Below are 22,694 nucleotides of genomic sequence, written 5' to 3' on the forward strand. Positions count from 1 at the left end.
TGTAAAGTCTTGCGTACAATTATTTCCTACTATTGTTTGAAGACAAAAATTGAAGGGATTATAAAGTTACATTTGTTCAAGTTGTTGTTCACTCGATTGCAGAACAACATTTTGAAAGAGGAATTGATAAAAGCGTGAAGGTCCGATTTCAAATTGAGACTACATTTTTGGGCGTATTTGAACGTCGGACCACATATTCGATCATGATGCTGTTTGTTATTTTGGGCAAAGTGAAGACGAACTTTAAAATGAATATATAATATATCGTTCGTTGTACTCATTCTTAAATAAAATACATCTCGGGGTGGGATTCACCGCCACCACCAACTTTAATGTCACCTTCGGTAATTTAATTGTGCTGTAAAATGTCCAATGAAGCCCGGATTTCATAATTGGGTTTCTTCTTTAAAATAAGTCCAGCAATTTATTGATTTATTTTTTGCAGATGTGGGAGGAGGAGGAGGAGGAGGAGGAGGAGAGAAGAAGAAAAAGGAGAAGAAGGAGGAGGAGGAGGAGGAGGAGGGGAAGAAGAAAGAGGATGAGAAGAAGAAGGAGGAGGAGAAGGAGAAGAAGAAGAAAGAGGAAGAGAAGAAGAAGGAGGAGGAGGAGAAGGAGAAGAAGAAGAAAGAGGAAGAGAAGAAGAAGGAGGAGGAGGAGAAGAAGGAAGAGGAGGAGGAGGAGGAGGAGAAGAAGGAAGAGGAGGAGGAGGAGGAGAAGAAGGAAGAGGAGGAGGAGGAGGAAGAAGGTGGAGGAGAAGGAGAAAGAGAAGAAGACCATCAGGCTTGGACAGCTGGTTGAAAGAAAAAGAAGAAATTTCTGATCTCTGAAAATCCCGAGGGGGGGGGTGGGGGGTTGGTGGAGGGAGGGTTTGGGTTTATATTCCCCCCCCCCCCGAGGGGGGCCCATGGTTTATATTTTATAAGCAGAATTTTATTTTTATTACATCATAAATATTATATACACTGAGAACATGAAATGAAATGAAATGAGGTTCAGGTGAAGAAACAAACCCCGATCCCCTCCATCCCTTGAGGATCCATCTCGGGATCCACAACCAGGTGAGTTACAAAGGAACGTTCGTTACCTCAACGAGGCGACCGCTCGTCGCCAGGTGCTCGTCGCCAGGTGTGCGAGCAACCGAAGCGCAATCTCTGACTGAGCGTTTCCAGCCCACGTGACCTTTAAACCCAGTGGAGTTTTCCATTGTTGGGCGTCAGCTGGAAAAGGGAGCACCAGCACGAGTTAATGAGTGACCTGGTAAGTTAGGGATTGTTTGCAATCTGTTGATAAAATAAATAAAGAATTAATTTTCATTTCTTGTTTTATTTGAAGGGCGATGTGGAAGCGATTCAGCGAGCACCGAGCACCGAGCACCGAGCACCCCCAAACGGTGTGAAATCGACGGGTAGAGATCGTTAGTTAGTGAAGGTGAATCACCGTTTGAGAAAGTGTGGAAGAGCGTGCTTGAGGTTTAACACCTGACGTTTGTGGGTGACACCGTGAGTATGTGCACTCTTCCAGGTTACTCGATGAATACTATTGTGGTGGGATTGGTATTTGACCTGTTGATGAATACTATTGTGGTGGGCTTGGTATTTGACCTGTTGATGAATATTATTGTGGTGGGATTGGTATTTGACCTGTTGATGAATACTATTGTGGTGGGCTTGGTATTTGACCTGTTGATGAATACTATTGTGGTGGGATTGGTATTTGACCTGTTGATGAATATTATTGTGGTGGGATTGGTATTTGACCTGTTGATGAATACTATTGTGGTGGGCTTGGTATTTGACCTGTTGATGAATACTATTGTGGTGGGATTGGTATTTGACCTGTTGATGAATACTATTGTGGTGGGATTGGTATTTGACCTGTTGATGAATATTATTGTGGTGGGATTGGTATTTGACCTGTTGATGAATATTATTGTGGTGGGCTTGGTATTTGACCTGTTGATGGATATTATTGTGGTGGGATTGGTATTTGACCTGTTGATGAATATTATTGTGGTGGGCTTGGTATTTGACCTGTTGATGAATATTATTGTGGTGGGATTGGTATTTGACCTGTTGATGAATACTATTGTGGTGGGATTGGTATTTGACCTGTTGATGAATATTATTGTGGTGGGATTGGTATTTGACCTGTTGATGAATATTATTGTGGTGGGCTTGGTATTTGACCTGTTGATGAATATTATTGTGGTGGGATTTGTATTTGACCTGTTGATGAATATTATTGTGGTGGGATTTGTATTTGACCTGTTGATGAATATTATTGTGGTGGGATTTGTATTTGACCTGTTGATGAATATTATTGTGGTGGGATTGGTATTTGACCTGTTGATGAATATTATTGTGGTGGGATTGGTATTTGACCTGTTGATGAATATTATTGTGGTGGGCTTGGTATTTGACCTGTTGATGAATATTATTGTGGTGGGATTGGTATTTGACCTGTTGATGGATGAAGGGTTTTTAAATCCATGTTTAATCCCATGGGGACGTCAACATTGTCATCACCAAGTTTCTAGTTGAAAGGATTCGGTGAATTAATTAATTGTGTGACTTGAACACGAGTGTGCGTGTGCACACCACACTATCTTGCAGTTTTGTATGTGGTGGTGGTGGTTGTGGTTGTGGTGGTCACATAGAATACCGTTGGCCATGTGTTCAGGCATTCACTGCGTACGATTGGTGATGTTTAATAATCTAACGAGATATGGAAAAGCTAGCGCACTTGCCTTTGTGACGTCTGCTCTGATTCGAATCCCGACGACCCAACTTTTAACTGTCCGATTGGTGCTGCGCAGACACCGTCACAAAGGCATCGTCACAAAGGCATCGTCCCTCCGAAGGACGTTAATCTTGGTGGTCCTGTGTGGACGTTCAACATCCCATGGTGTCCTTAACGAAGAGTGGGTGAGCTATTGCTGGCACTTTGAACAAATTCCAATTACAGCTCTTACCGACAGGGGCACTGTATCAGGGGCACTACCACGTCCCCTAGCAAATGATGCTATTTTCAGCAAGTGCTACACACGAACGATGAAGAATAAGAATAAGAGGAGTACCATGAGTTGACCATCAGGCTTGGCCAGCCGGTTGGTGAAAGGACGGGCCAAATCGGTTCCCCATCCAAGCACACAAGAAGGTGGGATTAATTTGAGCCATTAACGAGGTGGTAGTATCAGTAGTAGCCGACTCGACTACTGCAGCTGGAGTTGAGCCTCCCAGATCGTCACTCGATGACAGGGTGTGGAAACTTCCGCTGAACAGTCGTTGTCATAGAGTTGAATGTGACGTCATGTAAGCCTTTACACCTTGTTGATGATGTCACTGATGCGATGTCTCGATACGATGAAGGAAATTTGCACAAAACACACACACACACACACACACACACACACACACACACACACACACACACACACACACACACACACACACACACACACACACACACACACACACACACACACACACACACACACACACACACACACACACACACACCAGGTAATTCGGCTTGCCGTGATTACTGAACTGTGTTTTCATTTCACTCTCAAATCCCATATTAAATGTTGTGGATTTAGTTGTAGATTCATTTCAACTTCTTTTTCTGAAAATATCAAGCCCTGGAAATGACTGACTGCCGAACGGTGATCATCGAGTCCTTCCGGTGTCTGTGACGTTTTCTCGACTGTCCTTTGTGACCTCTTTCCAAATGTAGTATCCGAATTATTTTATAATTAATTATTTTTTTCCCCTCTTCCAATGCATATTGATTAAACTATTTCTCATTACCCTCACCAAAGGAGAGGGCATTGCACTTACGTTTGTTTGTTTGTGTTTGTTTGTTTGTTTGTCCACACAGAACTTTTGTGTTTTTTTTTTTATTTTCCACAACTGCTGGTCAGATTGAGATGAAATTTTCATCATTGGTTTGAATGATTATGATGTCATAGGTCACGTGGTGTGGCAGCCGAATGGAAATGCTTTGGACCTCAAACTGCACCAAGGAAAAAATTGATACTTAGCAAGTAGTCAGGTCAGGTATAGGAGCATGTGCCAGAGCAGTGTGTCGCTGCGCCCACTTTCCACCGGTAATCCAGGGGCCTCTGTCTGGCCATCCCCCAAGCAGATGTCTGGCCCATCCCCATCTCCTTGAGAGGCCGATCAACCTGCTGCAACCACGAGGCACGTGGTCGACCCATTGGCCTCCTCCACTCACGAGACTCCCTCGTTGAGAGAATCTGGTGAGCAGGATCAGCGTCAGGAAAACGAGCCACATGTCCATACAGCCGCAGCTGATGCTCACAGACTATGCAGGTAACAAATCTCATTTCAGACTCTCTCAGTAACCGCTCGTTGGACACAAAGTCCGACCAGCGAGAGCGAAGGATTCTCTGAAGAGACTTTGTACCAAAGGAATTAAGTCTCCATCTCAGATCCTTGGTCGGAGTCTAAGTCTTGCATCCATAGAGCAAGACTGGAAGCACCAAGGACCTGAAGACTCGGACTTTCGTCCTCCCACACAGGTACCGGCAGCGCCACACCCCATAATCCAGTGAATCCATGACTCCCCAGGCCCGACCCAGACGTCTATTGACCTCTGACTCAGAGACATGAATTTCACTGCCAAGGTAAGTGAATCTCTCCATGACCTCAACATCCTCACCACAAACAGGCACAGACAGTACAGCAGCATCCAAGATGTCATTGAAAGCCTGGATCTTAGTTTTGACCCAAGAAACCCGTAATCCCAGCAGCTCCGACTCTTCATTCAGTACCTCGAGGGCCCCCAAAAGGATATCTAAAGTCTCCGCAAAGATGACTGCATCATCTGCGAAATCAAGGTTTGAGATCTTGACATTCCCAAATGATGCACCACAGCTTGATCTCTCTGACATCATCCCCAGAATCCAGTCAATGCAAGTGCTGAAAAGTGTGGGGACTAGTGCACACCCCTGACGAACTCCAGTAACAACTGGAAATAAGTCAGAGATGGTATCACCACATCTCACAGCACTCTCAGTTCCAGAGTAGAGTTCAGACATCAGATCGATCAGTTTTGGTGGCACCCCACGAAGACCAGGAATCCTCCAGAGGGCATCCCGATTCACTGAATCGAACGCTTCACAGATATCAACATAAGCTGCAAGTAGCCCCTGCCGAAACTCTCGTCTGCGTTCGGTGAGGACCCGAAGAGCAAGGATACGGTCGATCATTGTCCTATTTGGTGTAAAGCCTGACTGCTCTGGACGCTGGTGCTCAATCAGATGGTGGCGAACCCTATCAAGAATTATCCGAGCAAGTACTCCTCATGGGGAATGTCATTTTTGTTTTTTTTATGACATCATAGGTGCCTTCATTATGATGTCACAATTGCATATGTAGAACGCTACATCCAATCGCTATGAAAAATTGAGGGTCATCTTGGGATATAATGCTCCACACATTTTTTGATGACGTCATCAGCCACATTATTCGGCAGCCATATTGTTTTTTTTTTTGTTTTTTTTAACCTTCAAAAATCTTCCTCTCCAAAATGGCTGAACAGATCGAGGCGAAACTTTACAAGTATGACTGCCTATACATGAGGAACAAAAGAGTCACACATATGATGTCATAGGGTTATACGGTTTGACAGCCATATTGGATTTACCTTAAAATCAATAAAAATACAGCACTCAAAGGAAGACCTGGTGAGGGTTTGCAATCTCTGATCTTTACCCAACAACATATAAAAAATCTTCTTCTCCAGAACAGCTGGAGAGATCGAGGGGAAACTTCACACAAATGTTTCCCAAGGCATGCGTGTACAAGGTTGTTCAGGAACAATTGATGTCGCATAGTTTGTCAGCCATACTGGATTTAAGAAAATATTAAATAATGTTTTCTCGGGAACAGCTTAATAAATCGACATGAAGATTCCCAATTGTGATCTCGTAGTGATGGGGGAATACATGTTTTAAATTTCAACTTGATCAGACACATGCCTACTAAGAAGGAGGCGTCACTGGAAGAACGTGTCCTCATGTGATTAGAGAATGTTGGAAGGCTCAGGGCTGAAAAAGCATGTGGAGCAAGAACAAAAGAGGAGGTCGTCATGAGATGTATCCAGCAGCCACCAACCTGTCCGCAATGAGATAGCAGCAGGCCTCGTACTTCTGTTTCTTTGTGGGAGATGCCAAGTATGTTGAGAACTTTGCATACCACATTATCCAGAGGACACAGGTGTAAAGCAGGGGCAGCAATCCTTTGTGGATCGCGATATTCTATTGTGCTCTGGAGAGAGAAAATGTGGGAGAAGTATTTGCTATTAGGTTCAGGCAGTTGTGATCGATTATTCAAAGAAGTAAAGAGAAAAGGCACAGCCAACCAAGACTTGCACTAAATACCGACTCCACCAGTTTAGTAGGAAACAGAATAGAGCAGACCTCGCTTGATGCGACATTTCATCTGTAAACCCTGATTTCCTCAGGCCCCTAGTTTCTCTGGCAAGTGGCTCAATTTTATTCCCTTTGCAACCGCCTTCTGGTCACGTGCCCAGGCAAAGAGTGAGAAGGAGCAGTAAACCATCATCCACCATTATCATAATCATCATCACTATTCTGCTCAATGCAGGGCTGCGATCAGCGTGACGTGTTGTTTTATTGGTGTACACGAGTCGTCGTATAAGAACCACTTTGTTGATGTACTTCCGAGACAGTACCATGTTGCCACCCCTCTCCCCCTTCCCTAACCCACATGGACTTCCTGGATAGTGTGGAGGGACGGTATTCTGATGATGTCGTTGTATAATTAGTTTGTGAGTGCACAGGTGAGGTTTGTCCACCAGTTTCGGTGCGCTGTTACTTGTCTGCGGGTTTGAAATGTCCGTGAGACGAATACATGAGACAAACACAGCCAATGAGCTTGGGATGGGGGGACGGGAAGTAAGTAGGGGTGGTGGGAGTGCCTCACTTCCCGGGGTACTCTGTGGACCAGCGATGTCACAACACTGGTGTTACCTTTCTCGCCGTACTCGGCAGGGCATTTCCTCATCCCCATGGGTACCAACCGATGAGGATTGCCCATGCTCTTATCCTTTTAAATGTTGGACATCAACCAAGGAAGCAGCACGTACCAAGTTTTAATGTTTGCCCCTTTCACCTTTTGTTCTCTTTCTCGAAGTTGTGTATATAGGGAGGTCAGCTGTTTCACTGGTTAGACCACGTTTTTCAGCCTTTCGCATGCCATGCCTCAAGGGCCAATTTCCAAAGTTTATTGGGTGTGATATCCAGGAAGAGTCCCACTGAGATCCAAATGATGGTCATACTGTATGCAATGGCATAGTCTTGTTTACAGGGTCGTCCTGCTCTGTCATGTAAATTACCTTCATGTGTTCTTGGATACACAGTATCCCATGAACGCGACACAGTCCAACGTCCTGTTGATGATGATAGTCGAGCTTTCTGCCGTTAGCATCGCTCCGTTTCTTTCCACCTCCGGAACAAACTAATTCTGCATGTACAAGCAGCAAGTCTCTCTCTTTGTCTTATTTTCGTCTACTACACACCTGAAACATGAGTAGCGTACATTTCCCATTTTTTTTTTTTTCAATCCATATATTTGACTTCTCCATCTTTGCTGTTCCGCTGATTCATTTTGCTGATGAAGCACCCTTACACCGCATAGTTTATCACCCGTACCAGTGACCAAGCAGCAGAATCTCCATTAATTTATTTTTTTTATTGAAATAAATTAGATTTTTTTGACCACAACAAACATTACTTTCAAGTTGGAGAAATCTCATTTCTGCCTCTTCTCTACACAAGGCTCATCGGACACCGTCGGTCATCATGCATCAGATCTGGAACTTCTTGGTGTGATTGTTTAAAAAGGAAGTTGAGGTTCATGTCAAGCTGCTTATTGCAGATGAGTTTTGTCTATTTTTCTATCTTTTTTTTTTTTTCTTTTCCTTTGTCTCACTCTCTGCTTTTTTTTTTTTTTTTGTTCAGCACCCATGCGGTATATACATGCCCCCATTCAATTCCCTCCTTGTTTGTCTCTTTATCGTCAAACTCCACAATCTGTCTCTTTTCTGATCTTTTTGGTTCTGACTCTCTCTCTTAATCGGTCTTATGTTTGCTTTCTGCGGTCATTACGTATACGTTGAACCCTCTATTGATCAGCACATCCTGATGGAGCAGACTGTGACGAACCAAGACCACGTAATCCACATTGCAGTGTTGCACGTTTTGGTTGAGCTGTTTGGTGTTTCCGCCCGATTGTAGATCTCTCGTGATGCTGGGATAGCTGGTTCATGATCCCACATAAAAGTAGATTTGTTAATATATATATATATATATATATATATTTTTTTTTTTTGATAATTTCCTTGCAAATCATATGCAGGTATGCTGACGTATGATATAATATATTTCTCCTGCACAAAGCTCTTTTATTATTGACTCTAAGTGCACTGTAGAGAAAGAGTTTGTGTCAAAAGACTTTACCATGACTTATTGTTTTATTTTTCAGACCAATAATAGATATGGACCAGTATTCCAATGGGCAAACTCATTCGATTTGGGACTGCTTTGCGGAGAAGACCGACGAGTCAAAAGCTTGGCTGCTGAAAGTCTTGAGAGAACATGGTTGTAGAACCCTTCTCGATGCTGCGTGTGGTCCCGGGTACGTCCTTTCTTTAGTAGATCAATATTGTGCACTGAATCGCTCAACAATCATGCTGTACTGTAATTACCACCACCACTGAAGGTGGAAGGGGGTAATGTTTTCACCCCTGTCTGTTTGTTTGTCTCTCTGTGAACAGCATATCTCAAAAAGCTGTGGATGAAGTCTGATGAAATAATTAGATTTTGGTGAAGATCTGGATCTGATAATTTTTTTAGGTGATTCTTCACCATTGAGAGATAGGGCTAAAAATGATTATATATATCTATATATAGCATGATATCTCAAAAAAATTGTGGACTGATTCAGACAAAATTGGCGGACCACGATGAAGTGATTCGATTTTGGTGAAGATCCGAATCCGGATCTGGAGACGCCAATTATTTAATATTTCAAAGTGATTCTTCCCCATTGAGAGATTGGGCCAAAAACGATATAGTTCTGTATAACATGATATTTCAAAAATGTAATGGGCCCGATATGTTCTCATGGATCAGGTATTATGTGGTGGAGGTATGCGCTCTACCAAGTACCCTTCGAGTTTGTTCTGTGTTTATTGTGTAGAAAAGAGTCCAATATGCTGATTGATGAAGGTTTCCTTGTGGTAAGCTCCGATGCAAGTGAGGAAATGGTGGCGTGCACAAAGGCGTTACGAGATTCAAAACAAAGGAAGCATCCTTTCACTTGGGGTAAGTGTGCATCACCTGCTGACATTGTAATTTAAAGTCTGTTCCTTTATTTATTTCCATCACCTCGGCATTTATGAACTTGTCTTGTTTTAAGACTCCTTGTCTTTATGGATGACCGAGATGTTGGCCAATGAGATTTGACTGACGATGAAGATCAGTTAATAGTTGTCGAAACAAATAATCAGGTTCCTTGTGTAATTTCGTTGGAATTTTTTTGGAGAGTAGCAAACCTATAGATTTTTGAGAAGTTTAAAATCTATTTAAATAAAAAAAAATGATGTTTCACATTTTTTTTTCAACTTTGCAAAGGTCGTTTTGGGGTGAAAAACGCTTTTTTTTTGAATTCCAATTAAAAAAAAATCTGAAACAATACAAAATAACCAACTGATGATGGATTACTGTAAAATGGCTAACAATGGATTTTATAAGATAATAAAATGTTGCATTTTGACTGTCGGTTGCCATGGAAACAGCATTTTTGGAGTGGAATTGCCATTTTTTAAATTATATTTTCCATCAGATGGCCTAAATAATTAAGTATAGTGACCATGACTAACTTACACATAAGTATTATGATTTTCAAGTATTGGAACAGTTGGTTGCCATGGAAACGGTCCTCTGTGCAATGAAACATTAGTGTGTCTGTTGTTCAATATCAGAAGGTTATGGCATCTTCAGTAGTAAAACGTTTGATTTTAAGTTTTTGTAGTGTGATATTGTAGGGAACATAGGTGATGCCACGTCGCGACGCCACGCCATCGCCTCAGGTTACGGTTGCTGGGCGTGGCGCGCGTCCAAGCACGTGCAGCACTATGACGTCATTTTCCATTAGCTTCGTTTATTCTCGATTTATTCATGACAGTTTACTTCGGAGCTTCGTTTCATCATATTCGGTTGTCAACACCTTTCTTCCTTTTTTCGGTAAGTTGTGACAGCCTTTGAGGCGTATGTACCTTTTTGCCATTTTATGTTCTTCTGTATGGGGTAAGATTATGGTTTGAATGGCCACGGGGTTGGAGGTTTTAATTGCGTTTCCTGTTAGGCTAGGAGTTGGAAGTTGGGCAGTCGTCATGTTTTCGCTATGTGTTTATCCTTTTTCTATTATTTCGGGTTGATCTTTAAATATGTCCTTATGTGCTGGTTCGTGTTTTCATAAATCCGGAAAGAAAGTCACCATCAATGTAATCAGTCACTGACTTATTTTGTTCCATTAGATTAACTGCTGTATAATAGGATAGGATTAGGTTAGCTTTGTGCCCGGGGGTTGGAATTACAGAGGGAGTCTATTTGGAGTTTCTACTTGGTTTACTGGTATGTAGTTAGCGCGTATTGTTGATTTCCCACTCATCTCTGCTTTTATTTTATTCAGGTAATTTTACATCTTGGTAGCGGTTTTTATTTTGGATTCTAATAAAGTTCTATCATTGCGACATTTACCCACATCTTCCGTTTAAATCACACAAGTTTAGGTCAATAAATTAGTCAAAGAAAATAAGGATGTTGTTTTTCTCATCTGTTTCCTTTTTATGGTGATGAATGTTATTTGTGCCCTTGAGATGGCCCTAGACATGGGCACAGCCCAAGTTTTATAGGCTGTATCACGTATGATAGATTTGACATTCATGACCTGACGATAGTCTCACCTGATACGGATGTTCTGGTTCTTGCCATAGCAAACTATCATCTCCTGCCAAGACAAACATCTAGCATTGTCAAAATCGAGCCAATCTGGAAGGCCCGAAGTGAGGAGAGAGCCCAGGCATTGCCAGCCTTCCACGCATTCACAGGTGCTGATAATACTGGGCGGTTCGCTCGACATGGTAAGGCAAAGCGGTTCCAGTGCTACTTGAAGGCCGATGACGACACTGTAGATGCCTTTGCTATGCTCTGTAAGGATGCTGAACTGTCAGAGGACCTATACACAACTTTAGCAACATTTGTCTGTTCAGGTTATTGTCCAAGTGGTATCAATATTTCCAGCATCCCTGAACTTCGGTGGCATCTCTTCTGTAAGAACATGGCTGAGAATGACAAGTTACCACCAACTGTCGGTGCTCTGAGGCAGCATATCATGTGGGTACATATCCAGGCATACGTTTGGGGTCAAGCAGCAATTTCTCAGCAAACATTTCTTGATCCATTAAAGAATGGCTTCCACAAGGACACGAGTGGTCAACTCAAACCGACAACAACAGACATTCTCCCTGCACCAAAGGCAATTATCGAGATGATAAGGTGCCAGTGCAAGACAGAATGTTAATCACAGAGATGTTCCTGTAGGGCCAAGAACTTAACATGCACCGATCTTTGCATGTGCAGCACTTCGTGTGAGAATGACGAGGACTCAAACATTGAACGGCATGACCACGATGGTGATGATGACGATGGCAATGATGAGTGACATTAGAGACAGTGATGCCAATTGGCTACAAACTCGTATTTGACATTAAGTACATATCACTGATCACCATATTCATGCGTTACTTGTTTCAAGATTTGAAAGCAATACATTAAATAAACGGTAATTTGACAAAATGATAGCAGTTTCCATGGCAACCATTGCTCAAAATACAGATGTATGTATTCTACATTAAGGACTGTCCTCTAGTTAACAATTATGCATCATCAGTTGCTTGCTTGTGATAAATTTTGAATTTTCAGAGCTGAAATTAAAAAAAACGGGTTTTTACACCAAAACGACCTATTTGACCACATTATATGCATTGAAAAAATGTGAAACATGGATTTTCTGTTTTGGTATTGTTTAAGCTTTCCAAAAATGTTGGGGTTAGCTACTCTCCAAAAAATTCCAACGAACGTCGAATTATGGACACAAAAAACCTGACTAAAATGTCAAATTTAACTTGTAAGAAGTTGATGCTTTTATGCGTGTTAAAAATCTTGCTAAGTATTACCTCATTCTCTAATAACTCACAATTTTTCAGAAATATTCATATATATTGTTTCGTTGGAGGGGGGGATCCATCGATAGAATGTGATGTATTGGCATGATGGACTGCGTGTATCAGGTCGGCTCGCTTTACACTTGTAGCAGTGACCTGTCAGAGGTAAGTTTGATTGTTAAACAATAATCATAGAAGTTTTATAGTAAGTTGGAAGTGTTAAACGTGAAAGTATAGGTGGGGTGAGGTGGAGGACTTGTGGGCACAAAGGCACCAGAAATGCACCACACTTGTATAATGGAAGCATTATCATGAGCTGTTTTGGCCAAGGACTGCAGGCCAGATGGTGCAATGAGTTGTGGATCCCTGGAGAGGGGCAAGACTCCCAGAGCATGTGGCGCCACCCATTGACAGCGGGCAGCTAATGACAGGGATCGGCTGTTCAAGGGGGTGGCTCAAGAACAATGGCGGGAAGTTGTGCAGATGGAGGAGTGCACACGGGATAGGAGCTGAGCCCAGGCAGCCACGCAGTTGTTTCTGTGCTGAGTTGGTGCAGCGAGGAGTTGACCCCTTGCTGCCTTCAAGGGAACAGAGTCTGTGTGGAACATCCTCTCATTTCCTGGCCTCCATCTCATCTCCTACAACACCAGCGTGCACGGTGACACCATCATTGTGGACAACATAAGCCATTGTGTTTGCCATTGCCTGCATTTCCCTTTGTTCTGGTTTGAGTCTGGTATTTTTGGGGCCATTCGTGTGGTTTTAGGTTGATTCACTTTGTTAAATAAGCTTGTATTTCCCTTCTTCCCCATCTGTGTATCTTTTGACCACCAGGTTTGTCCTTTATGTATAGTCTCGTTTTTCTCATCTGCCATATTATTTTAAATCGTGAGAAACGTCTTCCCGCATTCTGCCTTCCCATGCACAGCCACTAAATTAGGCTTGTGTTTTAGAGAGCCTTGGAAGAAATCATATGATTATCGAACACAGTATAAATTATGAATGCAGTGTAAATTTGGTAAGTTTGGCAATCTTCAGGGGTACAAACTCTGGCATGAATATATATATATATATATATATATATATATATATATATATATATATATATATATATATATATATATATATATATATATATATATATATATATATATATATATATATATATATATATAGCCCTTTCTAACCACTGACTCACCGACTCACTGACTGATATTAAAGATCGGTACCTTCTGGGTGATGTAGCTGAAAGTTTACGTGCCGAAGGACATCAAAGCTGGTACACTGGAAAAATCACAGAATCGTCGGACAACATCCATAAATGAAACAAAAAATCCAGGTGAGCGACTCGAGATTGAGAAAGTGTGGTAATTTTGTGTGCCAACGGACAACAAAGCCGATACACCAGTAAAAATCACAGAACTGTCCAAAAGCATCTGTAAATGAAAAATCAAATGCAGGTGAGTGACCTGAGATAATGGGGAAGCACGGTTCATATGCTTTCACAATGTGTAAGCACACCCCGTGTGTGTGTGTGTGTGTGTGTGTGTGTGTGTGTGTGTGTGTGTGTGTGTGTGTGTGTGTGTGTGTGTGTGTGTGCGCACCTCCTGGCTGCAATGGTGAGCATTGCTGTGGATTATGTCCTGCATAGAAAAAAAACCGCATAATCCGCAAAGAACAACCATCTGTCTGCCACCCAGACGAATGTTCCCACTAATGCAAACCAAATCAACCAGAAGGCACGTGGTGCGATCAGCGGGTAAATAGCAATATATGGAGCATGACGAGCACTCCCCCGATCTAAGCCCAGAATCTGGATTGGCGGCTCCGTTTGATTAACTGATGTTGACCATGTAATCTTTGTCTGTTTGACAGTCGCCCGGCCGAGGCCTCTGGATTGGAGGTGACGCTTTGGTGTCGGACTTTATGTCCATTGGAGATCGGGTGAGTGCTCGTCACGCTCCACATATTTTTTATATTGTTCCGGATTTCAGACTCCGGTCTGATGAATGCATCCACACATACAGGTCCTCAGACAGCTATTTCCTTAAATGCATGTTCAGATTAGCCCCATCCCCATGTCTAATGGGATCTTAAATGTGATGCGTTGAGAAGGGTAAAGGATAGATCCCCTCTCTTATGGGAAGCTTTTTTCTTTACGACAGACACATTCACACACATTTCTTTCACGAGCTCTGAAGCCCGCCCTCATTTTTCCTCGGCAACATTTCTTGCAGGAGCTCTGAAGCCCGCCCTCATTTTCCCTCAGCAACATTCTTGCAGGAGCTCTGAAGCCCACCCTCGTTTTTCTTCAGCAACATTTCTTTCAGGACCTCTGAAGCCCACCCTCATTTTTCTTCAGCAACATTCTTTCAGGACCTCTGAAGCCCGCCCTCGTTTTTCCTCAGCAACATTTCTTGCAGGAGCTCTGAAGCCCGCCCTCATTTTCCCTCGGCAACATTTCTTTCGCGAGCTCCGACGCCCGCCTTTTTTTGAGAGCACATGGGTCGTCATGGTAACTGTGCCCCAGTGGGGCGGGGTGAGCTTGGGGCAGGTGGCACCCTGTGGAGATGGCCCGGGAATATAAAAACAAGCGAAAGAGGTGCGTTCTGTGAGGAGAAACGTTCTGAGATATAAAAAAACGAGTGAAAGAGGGACGTTCTCTGAGGAGAAAAAGTCCAGAGAGGAAAAGGCAAAAGGGCGAGAGAAGCGACCAAGAAGTGGGTGTCTGACCTGCGCCAAAGAGACAATTCGCCCTTCCAGTGCTTTGGCAATCGAGCGTGTGGGTGTGAGCAGCGCCGCCAACAAGTGAGGTTCGGGTCGATCACCAATAACAACAGGGTCTAACCCCGCAACGGATGATCTCGGTGCCCTCCAGACGTCGACTGCCATTCAAGGCTGCCCCGCGAGAGGGTGCACGGCAAAGCTGGGTGCTGGCGACGGACGTGACATGCACGCACGCATTTTCAGGACGTTTTTGCTTCACAGACGACTTTCTGGTGAGCGAGAGGATTCTCCCCCTCCCCTCCCCCTGAACGATCTGCTGGGTACCCTTGTCTGTGTTTAGCTGTAAGTCAACCCCCGATAAGCATCTGCTCTTTGTCTCTTTCCTGGCATTTTGATTTATTTTGCTTTGAAATTCATTATTTATTTCCCTCAGCAAATAAAAGGTTCTTTTTATTTATTTTATTATTAATAAATTATTTGTTGATTTCCAACCTGTCCGTGTTTGTCCTTTCCTTCCATTGGTCTAGCATTGTCCAGGCCGAGATAGACTGGGAGGTAATTACCACAGATTTGACCAAAAATCGTCGGCACGTACCAGCGGTTAAAACGCTCAGCCGCCCAAATTAAAATCTAATCAGATAATATTGGTGCTTTGCCGAGGGCGCGCTCCCCGCTCAGGTAACCACGTGACCTCAAGTTAAACGGTATAATTAGACTGCGGACGCTGGAACTCGTGGTTGACTGGGTGACGTTCGTGGTTCTAAAACAACCCACCGTACCACAACGTTAATTGTGAGCGGTGGCCCCAGGTCTGGCTCAACCGAAGACAACTGGGGATGAACCCCCCTGAGTAGCAACTGGTGTCTCGGTATCTGAGGCCGCAACAATATATATATATATATATATATATATATATATATATATATATATATATATATATATATATATATATATATATATATATATATATATATATATATATCTTCTTCTTCTTTCGGCTGCTCCCGTTAGGGGTCGCCACAGCGCATCATCCGTATGATCCGCATAGTGATTTGGCACATGTTTTACGCCGGATGCCCTTCCTGACGCAACCCTGGTCGCCTCTTACGACACAGGGATATGGTACACCTATTTTAACCGGGGTATACACCGGCCCAGTACACTGGTACTCATTTCGCCGACCTCGGAAGGATGATAGGCTGAGTCAACCCCCTGGTGTATTAATTCAGTGGCCCAACGGGGCTTGAACTCAGGACCTTTTGGATCCCAAGCCGCTTCCCTAACCACTGCACCAACACCAGGCTCTATATATGTGTATATGTATATGTATATATATATATATGTATATGTATATATATATATATATATATATATATATGTATATGTATATATATATATATATATATATATATATATATATATATATATATATATATATATATATATATATATATATATATATATATATATATATATATATATATATATATATATATATATAAATGTATTTTTTTTTTTAAAGAAGAAGAAGGCGCTTCCAACCAAAAGTAAAAAACGAGATCGACTCCACGAATTTGAGCAAAAAAACGAGAGCAGATCCGGTCTCGGGCAACGTTTCACAGCTGGCTTCATCAGGCACAATAGACCTCGAGCCTCGGCAGGTGTCCGATTTTTATTTCGATACGACCCCTCATTTCCGGTCACGTGCAGGTGCTCGAGGTCAAATGGAGGAGTGGGGTTTTTTTATTTTACAAAAACAAACAGCATCGCATCGCTTCTTTTTTGTTTTTACATACTTGTGATCTGGTGTTTGGGTGAGCACATGTGTGCGCTTGTTGTTGTTGTGCTTCCCGAACACGGACACTGCTGGTTTCATGTCCGGATTGGGCATGATGAGGTGTTGGTTGTGCGAATGTTGGGGTTCTCGTTGGGCATTGTGCACATGTGGATGTTGTGTTTGGGATTGAGTGTTTGTTGCTCACCTTATGCAGCCGTTTGCACCATCCAGTTTTCACCATTTGCATCAGATCTCTGATGGCCCACATGAGCTGGCTGGCCCAAATGGGTCCCAACTTGAAGGGGAAGGGGAGGAAGAGAGGAAGAGGATAATGCAGTGCAGTGTATCAGGAGAGGTGCAGGTGTTTCCAATGTGTGCACACTGCACAATGGGAAATTGATGATGTGACTTTGCCCCTGTGAGTCAGTAACCCCGCCTGGATGGATCAAGGGATAATTGTTGAGCTCTTTTATGCATCTTAAGTAGACAAATTAGAAGTAGTGAGAGAAAGGAAAGATTGTGTCAATCAGTGTGTTTGGCCACTGTGTCCAGGGAACTTGCACTGCCCTTCCACTCCCTCTGTCTTGTGTGACCAGTGTGCTTGCTCTGCAGAGGTTTGCCATTGCGGAGCTTCGTTCTTGTGGTATCGCTCGATTCATATTGTTCCCCAGACATAAAGCAGCCACGATTCCTGGAAATCTCTGGGTTTGATTCCCCCCCAGGAAGGGCGTGGCTTTTTGGAGCAAAGGTCACTGCAGCACCCTTTGACCTTCATGTGCCACTTTCTCATTGGCTCGCACCCAGTCCTTACTTCCTTTGGCCCCGCAGTTTCCCTCACAACAGTACATCCAGTGTTGAATAGCTTTGCAGAGTGGTGATGGCAGTGTTGCAGTAGCGTAGTGTGAAGGACCCAGATAGCACCGGAATGGCTTTGAATGTAGTGTGTGCATGGTTGCGCTGTAGAAAGGCGTGGAGGAGAGCGGTTAAGAGGGATGGGGAGAGATTATAAGAGATAAAGATTTTAGAGGGAGGGATTCAGACCTGCTACACACACATACACACACACACACACACACACACTGCATTTCCTTGTCCCTGAAACGAGGGGAAGGGTAACATAACTGAACAAGATGCTATGAAAATATCAAAACGGTCCCTTCTGTGTTGAGTGTAACACCTCTCTGTCTTTCTGCAACCGTGTGTATATATATATATATATATATATATATATATATATATATATATATATATATATATATATATATATATATATATATATATATATATATATATATATATATATATATTTATATATATATTTATATATATTCTAGGTCAATCAGGCGTTGTCCGGGTTCTTTTTGAATGAATTTAATCTTCTGTCCATAGGTCTGAGGCGAGCCCAGTATCAGTTCCCTATTGGGCCACGGCAGTCATAGCCTAAGGGGGTTAGTGATGGGGAAACAAAAAATGTCAGGACAGGCCCCAATAAAGTTATAGGCTAGGTGAGCGGTGGCCCCGTGAGTTTGATCCCCGTGACGGTGGTTTAGATTTCATGGGATTTTACAGCCGTGGCCACTATTGAAATTGATTACAATGGCCGTGGCCCTAAAATCCCCCCCACCCCCACCCCCCCCCCGGCCGAGGGGCCTCGCCACCTAGCCTATAACCTTCTCGGGGAAAGTCCAGACATTCTTTTGTTTCAGAGGTTTCCTCCTATCTTTCACGTTCAGGAGATTAGCGTGTGCAGACAAACAAACAAACAAACAAAAAAAACTTCAAATTATATTTATATATATATATTTATGATATACCCACACATCATATGCATGGACTTCATATAATAACCTGGACCAGCAATGCCATCTACTCACAGCAGTGAGAACTGAAGTCACAGGAAATGGCTCAGCGGCCATGTTGTGTTGCCACTTGCTCGTCGCGCGCAATTCAAAAAACCTGTAGATGCATAAAGAGTTTTAATGATTTTGCCAGTATTTTGAACCGGTAAACGTAAAAATGCCACAGTGCGTGGCGTTCGGATGCAATAATAAGTCTGGGAAGAGCTCCACATGCACCTTTCATCGGTAAGAATGTGATTATTGATGCTTTTTTTTTTTCTCTTTCAGTCGTCAATCCTTTTTTAGAGTATTATTTTAAGAAGTTACAATTTAAACGCTGAACGCCAGTATAACAATCTAAATGATGGCAAAGTACAGTCGATAATTTGAAAAAATGTAAAAAACCGATATTATCCAGGAATACGCCGGAAATGAGTTTTCCAGGCGCCTAGAATTCAATTTTTTTTTCCGGAGATTCATTCCCCCCATCGACCGACATGGCTGCGTAAATAGTTGGGCGGGTAGCTCACAATATTTGTCCATTTGGGGGCACAGGCCCTCCCGATTCCGAGGGTCCTGTCTCCGCATTCCACCAAACCCGATGTTACCCCCAAAATCATTTTGCTTCCTACGCGCCTTAGGGTTAGGGGGTCATATCTATGTTGATATCAGTGATCACATGTTTGAGACGGAGGCAGACTGCAATCATGTATTTTCTCTCATATAGCACATCTGTGAGTGCTATACAAAGATTCGTCTCCACCATGTTGCTCGAACCATGAACACTGGATTGAAAGATAAACCCATCAGGAAAAAAATTCAGCAAACTGATCCTATTTGCACATCAATAGTTTACTAACCATTTGCATTGAAGTGTTTCTCCGAGGTTTCGACATATCTTATGTTTCAACCTACTGCGATTATAATAGTTGATCGTCATCTTCTATAGGTCAATGCATATTAAACCAGTCTCATTAGTGTGTAGATTATAGATCATGTTTATTAAGGTTGTCCAATGTCTGTTCAATGTTTTCATGATTGATCAATATATTATAGGCCATACAGGGTAGCTTTGAGCTACTCGCATAGGGGGTAGCTTTAACCTATAATATATTGATCAATCATGAAAACATTAATGAGACTGGTACTGGTTCAACATGCTTCGACCTCCTACAGAAAGCTACCCTCTATAATATACACATATTAATAGGAGGCCAGAGGTTAGTCTGTAGATTATAGATCATATTTATTAAGGTTGTCCGATGTCTGTTCAATGTTTTGATGATTGGTCAATATATTATTAATTATAGGCCATAAGGCCTATTATTATAGGAGGTAGCTGAAAGCTACCGCCTTATGGCCTATAACAATACAAATATTACAGGCCATAGGGGTTTAGCTAAACACATTACATTGATGATCATCAACACATTACACAGATTATCATCAGATCATATGACATATGATATGATAATCATTCATGAGAATTGTGACACCTCGTACTCACTCACCTTATTGATTCGTGCTGCAGAGCTTATATGAACTTGGTCGTGATAATGGGTGGCGGAGACTGTTAGTGAAATGAAAATCCTGTTCTTCTTATTAAGCTGGACAAAAATGTTGTTTCCAGCGAGAAATTCGCACAAATTAATATATTCAATCTGTGAATTCGGATTGGCAACGCAACATGGCGACTTCAGTCGACCTCTGACTTCAGTCGACAGAGGCCGTTGCTGGTCCAGGTTATTATAAGAAGTCCGTGATCGTATCCTATCGCTCAATAGTTTTGGGGGTTTTTTTGCCATAGTTTTTACCGTAGTCGCTCAATAGTTGCCGTAGTTTTTAGTGCTGTCGCTCAATAGTGAAGAAACACTTTAAAAATTCTCATTTCCAGATCCGAATTCAGAACTTTACGAAAATGTAACCATTTATTCCTTGTCACACATCCAACCTATCCACCAAATTTCGTCCAAATCCATCAACGTTATGAGATCCTGTTCACATACACATGGGTGAAAACATAACCTCCGTCCACCAGTAATAATAACGTTATTACAGTACAGTATAAAGGTAATTACCAATGAATTATGCAAAAACAATCACGTACCTGTATCATAAAACATGTACTAGTCTTTTGAAGTTGATGGACGATCTAAAGTGTCAACTTTCACTTTCTCAGGCTCATCATCTTGTCGAACTCCAGAGGCTTTCTTGAACCATTTCCTTATGTCTGACTGCTGTGTTGTTCCTTGCCTCTTCGTCATGAAATGTTCTTGTATGAGGTGCAGCTGCATCACTTCCTGTGTGCTGTAAGCTTCCTACCTTTCAACACACTTCACAAACGTGTCAAGACCAGTATTTGGCCCAACTGATATGTTTAGTTGAAAAGTCTTCTTCTGAGTCGTCGTCTTGTTGTTCAACATCCTCCTGTGGATCAACAATGCTGTCTGATTTCAGAGTTGCTCATAACACGGGCCACTTCAACATCTTGGTCCACTTCACACCACTCTTCAATTTCGGCTTCGGTCAAACTTTGAAGTGGGTTATCGTCACTTGCTTGCTTCACCATGCTGGGAATTTATTGGATCGTGATCTGCAGTCGTTTTTTGCTGTGAGGCATCAAGCTGCCGTATCCCATGTCGCAGTTTGAAACAGCCAGCCATCAGAAAAGGCACATTGATAAGTCAATCCCATCTGTAATGTCCTCGCCAACAAGGCTTATTGTAAGCAAAAGCCAAAGTCATTCTTATGAGCAATAAATCAGAGCAGACATCTCCATTCTCGGCCATGGCACATTTCTCACATGCTCCACCCTTCTGGATCCGGATGTATATTGTTAAAGCTTCAAATAGCACAATAGAATTACTTGATACCAATTACTGGTGAGATTCAAAGGGTAAACAAGAAAACACTACCATTAACTTGTTACAATATCTCACACATCTGATCATAAAAATACTTTGCCTTCTCAATTAACATCGGTCTTGAGATTTGTGATCCCTTCGAACACTTGAGTGAAAACCATTCATCCAGAACTTTAGCTGCTCTACCTTTGGCTTGTGTCGAGTACAGTGCTTTGGGCAGAAATGGCAGCTTTGTCTGTCTCTGTCTCTGGCTTGGTATAAAATTCCAGTAACTTGTCATTCTGGGCCTTGACATCTTCTGCGTTCCATTGCTCCCATTAGCCCGTATCACTTTCCCGCAACAATATCATCATGTCGGATTGTAAAATAAGTGGTTACTGCTGCTCTCTGTCACTTCAACCCTCTGGAAGGGTGTTCAACATTTTAACACGCATAACTTGCATAGTTCCTGATAAAGACCACTCTGATTGAAACGTTGGCCATTTATGGCTTTCATATACAGGGTGTCCCAAAAGTCACCGAGGCAATTAGAAATTAAATGACGTTTCTGTTTTTTAATAATTTATGATTATTTTTATACCAAAATAAAATTTACAAAATGGAAATAAATTTGCTTTATTTATGAAAAATGATGCAGCTTAGATGTCCACCATTTTCGCCTTCGCAGAGACGGGCTCTTTCGACAGCATTTTCCAGAACAGCTGACAATAACTCTGGCTTCAGCCCTCGAATTTCTGCACAGATGTTGTCCTTGAGCTGCTGTATTGTATGGGGCTTATTGATGTATGCACGCTCCTTTAGGTAACCCCAAATAAAATAATCGGGAGGCGTCAAATCAGGAGAACGTGATGGCCAAGAAATTTCTGAATTTCGCGAAATTATTCGGTGTCCCTGCTCTTTGGGTGAGGATGATTGATCGATGAAATTTAAATGAAAATTCCACGATTTTGGTTCTTTGTTCAGTTGTGAATTTTTCCATGGGAATTTTCCAAATGTAAATCTAAATTCTGAAAAGGAAAGAAAAACAAATTGTTAAAAAACAGAAATGTCATTTAATTTCTAAATCCCTAGGTGACTTTTGGGACACCCTGTGTGTATATGTGTGTGTATGTATATGTATATATATTATATATATATATAATATATATATAATATATATATATATATATATATATATAAAATTTTCTTTTGGATAAAAGGCCAGTCCTTTTG

At 42.2% G+C, this 22,694-nt stretch overlaps 1 protein-coding gene across 4 annotated transcripts in view; it reads left to right on the plus strand.

Annotated features, from left to right (window-relative positions):
- The first annotated feature begins 1,231 nt into the window (after positions 1 to 1,231).
- The window catches only part of LOC147013616 (glycine N-methyltransferase-like), a 29,879-nt gene continuing 8,416 nt past the window's right edge, over positions 1,232 to 22,694 (plus strand). Inside the window, exons 1-3 of one of the 4 annotated variants that reach the window (XM_085855565.1) lie at positions 1,232 to 1,499; positions 8,532 to 8,684; positions 9,249 to 9,373. In XM_085855565.1, coding sequence (XP_085711691.1) covers positions 8,545 to 8,684; positions 9,249 to 9,373 — 265 coding nt within the window. In that variant the 5' untranslated portion in view covers positions 1,232 to 1,499; positions 8,532 to 8,544. Of the gene's footprint in view, positions 1,504 to 8,531; positions 8,685 to 9,248; positions 9,374 to 22,694 lie in introns of all 4 variants that reach the window. The other 3 variants (XM_085855563.1, XM_085855564.1, XM_085855562.1) reach the window with 3 other exon arrangements.

This window comes from Eptatretus burgeri, chromosome 14 (genome assembly GCF_056783735.1).
Source record: "Eptatretus burgeri isolate ZD-2024b chromosome 14, Ebu_testis_v1, whole genome shotgun sequence".
Taxonomy (NCBI): Eukaryota; Metazoa; Chordata; class Myxini; order Myxiniformes; family Myxinidae; genus Eptatretus; species Eptatretus burgeri.